Raw genomic sequence first — 12,020 nt, 5'->3', positions numbered from 1 at the left:
ACTGTAAGTGTATAGGTTCAACATTGCGCCTTTACCAGTGTAACACCGGGAGCACCTTTACGGGTGCAATTTTGTAGCTTTCAGACCAGTGTCACAATTGGAGTACCAAAAGGTGAAACTTTGCACCTTTGTGGTCCGAATGATGCACCCTTATATATCTCAGAGTGTACCTAATACTTGTAGACTGGTCGTCTACGGGTACTTGGGGGATTCTGGGCATCAAAGCCTACGGAGATTTCAGTAGCTTGTAATAAACGGATTGGGTACGCCCAGATATTCGAAGAACATCTAAAAAGAAAAAGCAAATAGAAAATCATTCAATATAGTCGATAGCGAGAGATACGGAATGTGACAGTCTCTTGCATCTTGTAATCCACAGGTTGTTTGAGGACCTTACACGGTGAAGGACCTGTAGAGTACGTGACAGACCCAGGTATGATTGTTCTTAATTAAGCAAGTAATAAATGGTCGTTGCTTTACGAGACTTAATTTGATTTGATTTGATTCTATTGGTTCCTGCATTATATCATTGCTAATGCCGATACATACACATATATTATTACATTGATGGTGCCATACATATTATATATATATATATAAACATTAATTGTAACAAAGTAAGTTTCTTCATTACCTATAAAATATACAGCAATACAGTTTCTTCATTGCCTTTACAATGTACAAAAGAACATATCAGTGATGCAATGAATAACGCAGAAGGGCTACAGCTTAAGCATTGCTTGATTTGCATGCAGCCCTCATAATACATAACATATAGGAAAATAGGAGGGAGGGATGACTTGCATAGAGATAAGATAGAAGAAAGGAGAGAGGAGAGGTCTGTCTGTTTTCGCTAATACACAAAGTTAGATCACCTGGATCACTTAATAGTAAAGCATGACAAAATATTTTCTCACCGAGGTACAGGTGAACAGTTACAGGTCATGGTCGGTTACATAACATTACGCAATAAATTCAGAACGGCGATATTCCCACGAAGGAATTTCATATACAATACAATTACAATGACATTATAAATAAGATCACTGATATCCAGAGAGCAGCATTGTCTTTACAGCTTTCTTAAAAGAATACATAGACTTTAGAGTTCGAATTTCAGAAGGAAGAGAGTTCCAAATATCGGGTCCAGTGTGTCTGATAGATTTCAGAGCCATCACCGTTTTAGGATTTTGTAAATGAAATTTATCAGATTGCCTAGTGGGATAAGAATGTATGTCCTTGTTTAACTGAAATAATGAGAAAAAAAGAAGATGGCAACTGACCGTTATACAAACGAAACATAAAAAGTGAATTTTGCAGAAAATTAATGTCATTTACGTTTAGCAATTATTATGTGTTTTTAATTCTACGAACAAAGGATCTGAATGGTCCCGATAACCTGAATTGGTGCATATACGTATAGCTTTCTTTTGTAGAAGCAATATACTGTCGATGTGACGTTTTGCAGTTGCCCAAACAATGTTACAATATGAGATGATCGATAACATCAACAAATTATAAAGCATAAATAAAATATTCTTTGGGACATAATACTTAAGCTTACAGAGACACTTTATCTGAGATGTATCGCACATGAGCATTCCATTTCATATTTTCATTTATATATATTCCAAGAAATTTGACACTTTATTTTTGTTCCGATAATGTACCATCCACCATAATATCTAAATGGTGCATTTCATTTTTATGCTTCTTATTATGAATATAAATAAAATTTGTCTTTTTTAAGTTGAGTGATAATCTATTGCTCTTAAACCATGTAGATAATTTCGGCAATTTTTAGAGTTCTTAAAAGCGACTGAAAATCAGAACTGGAACAAAATACATTGGTGTCATCGGCGAACAGAATATATTGCAGTAACTTAGATGAATTTGTAATATCATTTATATACACTAGAAATAGTAGCGGTCCCAATATGGATCCTTGCGGGACGCCACAATGTATGGGTAAAACTTCAGAGTTTACCGAGTCCTAGTATACGTACTGCTGTCTATTTGATAAAGTAATCTTCAAACCATTCCGGTGGAATGCCACGAACTCCATAACAATGTAATTTCCGTAAATGGATAGTGTGGTCAAGAGTGTCGAATGCCTTGCTTAGGTCCATGAACACACCAATGACATGTTTTTGTTCAGCTAAGGCAGTCGACACTCTGTAGTACAATTGGGCTAGTGCCATATGTGTAGAATGAAATTTCCTGAAACCATGTTAGTCTTGGCTCAGTATATCATTTTGTAACAAAAAATTAGTCTGTTATAACAAGCCTTTCTATGACTTTAGAAAGACTAGGAGGAATAGAGATCGGTCGGTAATTTGAGACAAGAGAAGAGTCATCTTTTTTGTATACTGGAATAACTTTTGCAATTTTACATGCGTTCGGAAATATACCAGTTGACATCGACAAATTACAAATATGTACTAAAGGTGTCAATATACTCCTAACAATTTGTTTTAAAAAAGACGTGCTCATTTCATCATGACCACATGTATAACTTGATTTTAGAGAATGTACAATATCAAGGCTCTCACTAAAATCTGTTGGTTTGAAAAATAATGAATTATGGTTTGACGTGCCTAAATACTGCGAGAAATCTGTCTGTGTATGACCAATCTTAGAAGCTTGACTAGGACCTACATTAACAAAATACTCATTGAAACAACATGCTACATCTTTAGGATTACAAAGCGTTTGTCCGTTATTCGTAATTTGAAATGTTGACACCTTCTTTTGCTTACCAATGACCTCATTAATAACCTTCCAAGTGGCTGACATATTTCCAGTAGCATTTTCAAAAGCTTCCGTATAATACATTCTGCGGGAAAGCCTGATAATCTGTGTAAGTTTATTTCTGTATAATTTCTATCGATTAACATTATCGTTATCAGGATACCGTAAACTATATCTATATAAAACATTTCTTCTTAATGGAGCGAAAAATTCCCTTTGTTATCCATGGATTTTTGTTTTTTTTTTCTTTTTTCTTTTCAATTGTGGGGGTATGTTTGTCAAAATAAGAAAGAAATATATTCCAGAAGGTGTCATAAGCAATGTTTGGGTCTGTAGAAAGTAATACATCATCCCATGTTTCCGTGATTAAATCATCGTTGAGTAATGAAATATTTTCTAATGTGAATTTCCGCTTCTTCTTACTTTCTTTTTGTTTAACATGGGAATACGGTGTGTCTCCACAAATGAAAAATATAGGTAAATGGTCAGAAATATCACTATACAAAACACCAGATTTCGAATAATCTGTGTCAATATTAGCAAAAATGTTATCGATCAACGTTGATGAGTCGACCGTAATTCTCGAAGGCTTATCAATTGTAATGTTACAAAAATTTGCTTGCAAAATATTGCAAAGTTTATTTCTAAGGATGTGCTTTTCTTTCGAGAGATCAATGTTAAAATCACCCATAATATATATATAACCACTGTTATTACTTTCAGGGAGAATACATCAATGTCCTACATTCGCACTTTGCACGAAGTGCCCAATTGACAATGTATTTTTTTGTTTTAAAGGGGGGGGGGCTGTGGCATCTAGTGGATAAGACTCTTCACTTTCAATCGCACGTCCGAATCCCGATGGTTCGAATACTGTCAAGCACGTGCATCCCTATAGACAAAATGTTGAAACCAACCAAATCCCTCTCGACCCAGGTATATAAATCAATAACGCCATGGTAATGAAAGCGGTAGAGCCCTCTGTCTCTACCATTATTATTCTTTCAAGGTGCCGTAGGTGACAATACTGAAAGCATCAGACATCAAAAATATCAGACATGAAAAGTTTAATTGTTTTATGACGGTGAAAAAACAAGCTGCAGACAAGTCATACCACAAGTAAAGATATTGCTTGTAAAATTCATAGAAAAGGGAAAATGGCTTTGAGTGGGAAGAAAATGCATTTTAAGAGTGATATTTTCACCTCTGATTGTAATACTCATGATAGGTTTACCTCTTCTACGGGAAACAAAATAATCCGTTGTGTATAGTGTCTGCATTTTTTATCTGATTTGTTGAGAGAAAAAAAATTAAAAAAAAAATCAATGGAATTGAGCCGTACAGTGTATGCGTGTTGATGACTATTTGTAAGAACTCTGATTGTGCAATAACAGAGGTTTCAATGAAAATTAACGCAAACAGTATAAAACCGATATTTCCCGAAAGGAAACTCAGAAAATAAAAATCTCCGAATTGATGATAATATTTCATCTGTACATGTCATCTATTCCCTGACACAGGCGAGATTTCTGATTTCGAAGGTGTAGTGTTACCGCCAGCACACCAAAAAACAGTAAGTACATCTTCTCTCTTGCAAATTCTCTGTAAGGTCATTGCTTTTCTTTTTTTTTCAATGTATTTTTCGTATTTCTTGATATGACTCAGGAACAAGAGGTACTAGTATGCGAACGGATTTATGTGTGTTTTCGTACATTTCGTACATCGTGAATAATGTTCTTATGTCAGTCCAGTTGTCAAGACTTTAAAACAGAAGAGATTTTGATGCATTGTTACTTTGTCACATTATCATCATTTATCCATGAGGTCTTGATATTATTCGATACATTTGCAGCAAATTTTGTAGTATAACACTTTTTTTATCAACCTTTTTCTTTGATGTTTCTGGTTTATCTGTTTTCCTTTTTTTTCTCTGGGATAGGTTTTTATATGTTGTCGCACAATCAAATACTTAGTGAGGGGCAGAGTGCATAGCTGGGGTGAACTCTGGGTTTACGATGGAACTGCGACTGACGTTGAGACCCAGAAGAAGCTGCTTATTACTCATCATCACGGACTTAGCCCAACTTATGACGCTTTGGGCCTGGCTATGATAGATTATCTGACGTCACTAGGAATTCTCCACGGTATGTATCCTTTTCCATACTTTTTATCTAATCCATATTAAGCATAAAATATATTATTCTTCTATAGGTTTCTGCTCATAGGCAGAGCAACAACAATGTAGTTAAATTACACTGTATATACAATAATAAAAGAGATAACCTAATAAGATCAGACGATATGATAAAGTCGTTTCGGTATTCATTTCAGATACCCTGGCGTGAAATTATCTAAGTGCTTATTGTATTAATCTCAAAGTGAATGAAGAAGTTCACATTAATAAAAAAGGAATGATTTTCGTTCATAACAACGCTGTGTCAAATGTATTGCACATATAGATATTATCTATCACAAATTAATAATCCATTTCATTATCTACCTCTCAATAAATGCATACAAAGGTAGAATTTCATATAAAAACATGCGTTCAGAAAAGTAAAATAATTCACAAGAAATGTTCATCAACGTCATATGAATCTTACACATTCACACAAGTGCAAGCTGTTTTTTATCATAAAGTAGCTGCACACGATTCAATATGTGTAATCACATAAGTATTTCCTTGAAATGCATGTATATACTTCCGCTAAAACATAAAAACAAAACTCATCTTTTCAATTACTACTCAGTAAAAGTACCATGTCTCATCATAACATGGAGAATCACATACTCAAATATTTCGCTGACCAACTAAGAATCGCACACTTCAGATGCAAACCAATCTTTTAAGCATGGAAAGGATGCACTTTGCTTACATAAATGTCTAATTTCTTCAAAAACCTTGACAGTCACCAATTACCTGCGAGTATTTCAGTTGTCAACATCAGGAATTAGTGTGAGTGACATTATTGCATACCTCATCAACGGACTCCAGTTGTGAATTACTCTTTGGGTGCGTTTATTAACTCCTTTTCTCGGCAGAAACAGGTTATCCAAACAGCTTTCAAGGAATTTTTACGAGTTGATAAACGCAAAGCTGTTTTGATAGCCCTTTAGGAAAGCCTTTTACGAAAGGGTGCGTTTATCAACTCTCCTTTCTCGGCAGAAACAGGTTATCCAAACAGCATTCAAGGAATTTTCACGAGTTGATAAACGCAAAGCTGTTTTGAAAGCCCTTTAGGAAAGCCTTTTCGAAAGCCCGAAATTTGTGACGATCCAAACAGGTTTCCTAAACAGGTTATCAGAAACCTGTTTGTAAAAGCCTTTCGAAGTTGATAAACGCAAAGCTGTTTTGAAAGCCCTTCAGGTCGCCCTATACTGCGGTTGCGCAACCATGCGTTTCCAGTTTCTGAAAAGACGCGCGCCACGTAAAGTGCACACGAGTACGTGTACACAGGTGTATACATACAGCTGTGTGTAATGCACGCATATGCTTGGAACAAGGAGGTGTTTCTCTCACCAACAAGGTTTGAGAAATAAAGTAACAACAGTCTCATTCCCTTTGATCCCATGTCTCATGCCGCTACTCAGAAATATTTGAAGTATGTGCTAAACTGGAGCTGCCTCACAGATAGGAAGACAATTGATTCATGTGGCATTGTATCATGACTCCTCACTCTCAAAGGAAGATACACTGTATGTCTTTATGATGGTAATTGCTTTTCGCCGTCCCTTCTTAGAAAACAAGCGGCACATCAATAGTACAGGCAGTCAGGGCTTTGGAAAGGGCTCTCGAAAGGGCTATGGAAAGGGCTATGGAAAGGGCTATCGAAAGTTGATAAACGCAGCCGACGAAAACAAGCGGCACATTAATAGTACAGGGAGTGGACAGGGCTTTCGAAAGGGCTATGGAAAGGGCTTTCGAAAGGGCTATGGAAAGGGCTTTCGAAAGGGCTATGGAAAGGGCTATGGAAAGGGCTATCGAAAGGGCTTTCGAAAGTCGTTTAAACTGGGGAAAGTTGATAAACGCAGCCTTTGTCACGTGAGTGACTTTTTTTTTCTGCTACTCCGACACCGAAATAATGGAAATTCAAACTGTTCGTATACAGTTATGCTCGTGTTTAATCTTTCAAATCTTTGCAACTTTCTCGTTCATAACAATACATCGAGCATAAAAGATAATATGAAACAAATCACGAATACATAACTTAGGTTATCTTGGATGACCTGAGCTGGTGATCCCCTCAGCTTGGCTCAGTCGTCATAGATGTCGGATACACTCGTCGTCGACCTCGGCACAGTCGCTTGGCTTGTGTCTTGGAAGCACCCCTTGACTTGGCCACTCAGCTAGACGCTACCCTATCGGCGGTCCTCTCAGCTCCTCGGCCTTCACTAGTCCCCGCTACCACGCAGACTCCTGTCGTGACCCGCGATGCCCGAGCTCAAGCGACGACGAGCAGGCAAATGGAGATTGAGCTCCGTTCCAAAGTTCGGATAATGATTGTCCGAGTTCAGTTTTATCGGCAGCTGGAGCTCGCATCTCACCGACGTGGAAAACCCCCAGAAGAACGACTGCTGCCTAAGCGGAGATCTATGCTGGATGTCTGATTAAAGTGTTTCTCCCCGATCCTCTACATTACTCAGCTCTTTATTAGCTTCCCTAACCATAGATGTTCACACTAAAGTCCCTTACACTCCCATACACTTGCCTTTTCATGCCTTTCCTACACTGAAGAAACCATCCAATCATCATGCTTAAATATAGCCCTATTGGAACTGTACACAATATGTCTAGCTATCGTATAGACTGCTGTTACATAACATCTTTACTCATGAACTTGTGAACAATAAACTACAACCAACACCCTAGTGACACTGACATAGCTGAGTCTCGACTGAGCTAAAGAACATTCCTAGCCACCACCTGGATGGGAGCTATTATACCGGGTGTCCCAAAAAAAGCGGAACGGTGGATTTTCAGTACTTTGCGTTCTAAAGGTGATATATTTTTTGACATCATTACAAAGAGCATCTTCTGCAGAAGACAATGATTCCAAAATCATTAAATTTGGTTCAGTACTTTTTATTCTACGCCAATTTCTGAAAATGCAGTCATTTTCAAATTTCGCCTGATTTTTGCGACTTATGAGATAATAATTTGAGTGCGACACGCGATCCATACGGTGAACATTGTGTAAGCTCGATGATCCATGTCAACAACAGATACAGCTTTCACATTGGGTACGGGCCAGGAAAAAACAGTGTGTGTGTGTGTGTGTCTGTGTGTATGTGCGCGCCCAATATGAAAGCGTTATCTTTTATTGACATGGATCAACGAGCTTACACAATTCACCGTATGGAACGCGTGTCGCACCCAAATTTTTATCTCATAAGTCGCAGAAATTGAAAATGACTGCATATACAGAAATTGGCGTAGAATAAAAAGTACTCAACCAAATTTAATGATTTTGGTATCATTGTCTTCTGCGGAAGATGTTCTTTCTAATGATGTCAAAAATTATATCACTTTTAGAACGCAAGGTACTGAAAATCCACCGTTCCGCTTTTTTGGGGACACCCGGTATAACACCTCTATTCACTCAATTTCTATAGTCTGAGTTAATACATAATATTGCAAACCGGGGATGCTGTTGCCATGCTATTTCTTTAACTTTTGCTTTGTCTCATTTCATGTGACTGCCCTGTCTGAATGTGACTGATCTAGACACGCTGTTGCTATGCCAGTTTATTCTTTTACTTTTACTTTGTCTCATTTAATGTAAATTTCCAGACAGTCAGTCTCTTACAGTTTGACCTAGTGGCTTTCTAGGACAACTTTAAAGCTCTAAATCTTTACAAATTCAAACAAATTCGATTTCACTTCACTGGCAAAATCAAATAAATTTCTCTCCTGACAATATCCCCCACCTTAAGATATAATTGGGATATCAAAATTATATCCTACAAGAAATTTATGAAACATGCTATTCAATCAACCAACATACTATTCACAGTGTATGTCAATATGCGTGTGTTCAAAAGAGAGACTAATAAACACCAATATCAACAGCATATATACACCATGCATTACACTATCCTTTTCTCTTCTGCCATCCTTGTTCTGAAAAGAAACAACTTCATAATCGTCTCCCAAGCCTTTTAACAACCAACTTTTGCTTTGTTGGTATTCCTAGTAAAGACCTTATATCTTACTTAATACATCATCTTCAAATGCATAAGCTTTAAGTCTTCTGTAACTAAAATAGAACCATCAAACATGTATACACAACATCTTCACTATCACATATTCCTGCTCAGATATCCTAATATGTTTGTCTGTATCTTTGCTATCATTTCCCTATACTTCCGTGTTGCACAAACCTTACAACAAAATAATATTGTTGCTATTTACCTGTTTATCTGGATGAAAATCTACTGAAATGTAATATTGCTACCTGGTTAACACCTGCTACCTCTTAGTACGCATAATATTGTAATACCTCATGTATACTTAAATATACATAGTGTGAGATTTGACTAAGCCTTAAACATTATTCCCTACTCTTAATCCCTTTACATCTACATTGTAATCGCGATTCGCTGATCCTGTAAGAGAAATAAGAGAGAGAGAAAGGCTTTTGTAGCATTTGCACTTACATGCGCATTATTTTATTCATGACAACTCAATATGTGTTTCATCATTATATTCATTCTTCTCTTTCTCTGAGTTACACCTCGTTAACCTATAATGGAAAAGCAAGGACCATTACAAACAATAATATAAACAGTTACAGCAGTCTACTCATGAGGTCAGCCGTTCGGCCTTTTGACTAGCACAATGGACGGAGAGTTAGAAGGCTCGATTATTCCTAATTTCAACATGGAATCAACTTCCTTGCTAATCTCCTCTTCCATAGCCTGAGGTACCCTATGAGGCGGAGATCGCACTGAACGTTCAGTCGTCAACGAGATTCCACATTGGACTGGATCTACTGTTACCATGTCAACAAACTCCATCTGCACTACACTAGGCATACTGGACATCTCCCTATTCCAATCAGAACCAGCCTCTGCCATATCTTCCTCGTCAGCCATGACCTCAACAACTTCCTCATTGCCTTCGACCCCCTCAACCTCAAAGCAACTGGCCACTGGCACTTCCTCATGTTGACTATCTTTGTCAATAGTCCTTTGGTATATATCACATGACCTACAGAAATTAGCCACGTCTTCCGACATCCCAGGCCAACAGAACTGAGTCTGAATCTTAGACAAAGTATTGTTGATACCCAAGTGTCCACCTAAGAGTGAGTCATGTGCGACTCGCATTATCTCGTTCCTACGAGGCTTAGGCACTACGAGCAATTTAGGGCCTATGCCCTGATTACTTTCATCCTTTTTCTGCCTAAAGTAGAAACCCCTGTTCACACACAAACTTGTACTTGGAATTATCAACCTGTCCTATTTTCTGCCATAGAGGGCGCAATGACTCATCATCTTTCTGTTCCCTTAGAAATTCACTCGACCGCACATTATCAACAGGATCTGCAACAGTCAAACCTTTACTAGGCCTCGAATCCTTCACCTTTTGTGCACGAGTTTGAACAGCCATCCCAGTATCATCCAGTTCACCCGGGAATGCGACCTCGACGTCCTGTTCTACACCATCATTTGAACTTTCTAGACCCATATCTGGGGTTATGACCTCTACATCCGAGTCAGACACAACACTCTTTGGGACCCAATGTAGATTGGGGTCACTCGGTTCACGAGCCCCTTCTACATTCCCGATAACTACCTCACTCAAACAATCAGGCATGCACACGGCTTCAACTTCCCCTTCAAGATATGGCGAGTCAACAGCTATCTTAGCCACGGGAAAACGCCTAACCGTACCGTCAATTAACCTCACTGCCTGGTGTTGACCTGTTAATTGGTCATTTCTAACCAATCTCTCTTTCACCACACACGTGCTTCAACCTGTATCACGCAAAACAGACACGGGTGTATTATCTGGCATCAGCCTCCCAGACACAACCGGCATACGATTCACCATCGCGGCGACATCATTGTATGCCATTCCAACTCTGTCAACCACTTTCATTTTCCCATCCTCAAAGTCATCGACCACTCTTTCAATGGGGAAACAACCTGCCGTCGAACCAACAACTCCCAGCTTAGAATCACCCCGAGACACCTCATTCGCCACATTCATGTCTACTTTTGGGGCCGTACCTTCCCCAGCACCCATCAAACCTTGAGCTGATGCAGGCCTAGACAACATGGGACAATCTCTTCTCATGTGATTTGGGTTTCCACACATATAGCAACCTCTGCACTGAAAAATCCTATTTCCCATAGCCTTTCCTGCCTTTGACTGAGCATTAGCCGGTTTCTGATACGTACTACTCTTGACCTGATTTTGCTGGGACGGTTTGCTATCCGGCTTTGAATCTGATCGGTTTCTTTCCGATTTCTGTACACCCGAAAATGCATGAGGACCGTGAGCTTCTACATAGATTTCTGCACAATCAACTACCTCGTTGAAATCTTTACATTTTCGTTCCTTGACAAACCTAACTACTTCTCTAGGACAATCTATCAGAAATTGCTCTTGCAAAATCAAATCTTCTAGATCCTTTCTAGTATCCCCAATGTCAGCCTCTTCCACCCAATGATCGAAATACCCCTTCATACGAGTAGCAAACTGTTTTGGGCGCTAAAACTTCATTGGCTTGGCTGATCTAAAACTCCGCCTGTACCCCTCTTCAGTGAGATGATAATATGACACCAACTCATGCTTCACTGTAGCATAACTCTGGCGATCATCAGCACTCATCCGATTCACAACATCTAACGCTTTCCCTGTTAGATTGGAAATCAAATACAACACCCACATGTCTACCGGGATATTCTGACTTTTCATCAACATTTCGAACTTTGTGACATAAGCATCAAACTTATCATGTGCGTCATCAAATCGACCTACTTTCAACTTTAAGCCAGCTAACTGGGGCCTACCAACATTCGCTGTTTCTTCCCTTACACGCAACTGTGCTAATTTTATTTCGTGTTCGCGCGCCTTTTCTAGAGCATCGCGTTCACGCTCAGCTTCACGTGCTTCACGATCAGCTTCACGGGCAGCTTTAAGCTCTGCTTCAATTGCCTGGCATCGCTCTGAAACAAAGCTACTCAATTCGCCACCACTAAGGCCCATTTCTCTGCCTAATGAAGAGAACTCCCTGATTTGCTCAACACTAGCCATACTG

General features: G+C 38.7%; 2 protein-coding genes across 2 annotated transcripts in view; both read left to right on the top strand.

The window, feature by feature from the left end:
* LOC139711515 (uncharacterized) overlaps positions 1-12,020 on the top strand; it is a 189,851-nt gene that overhangs the window by 8,550 nt on the left and 169,281 nt on the right. The gene's annotated exons all lie outside the window — the stretch shown is intronic.
* Positions 4,762-12,020, top strand: part of LOC139711503 (uncharacterized) — a 30,066-nt gene continuing 22,807 nt past the window's right edge. The window contains exon 1 of the mRNA XM_071623379.1: positions 4,762-4,895. Coding sequence (XP_071479480.1) covers positions 4,859-4,895 — 37 coding nt within the window. The 5' untranslated portion in view covers positions 4,762-4,858. The remainder of the gene's footprint in view (positions 4,896-12,020) is intronic.

The sequence above is a fragment of the Diadema antillarum genome, unplaced genomic scaffold, assembly GCF_040938485.1.
Source record: "Diadema antillarum isolate AM-2024a unplaced genomic scaffold, OU_Dant_1.0 seq00001664_RagTag, whole genome shotgun sequence".
Classification (NCBI taxonomy): Eukaryota; Metazoa; Echinodermata; class Echinoidea; order Diadematoida; family Diadematidae; genus Diadema; species Diadema antillarum.
This window is presented reverse-complemented; position numbering and strand designations above follow the sequence as displayed.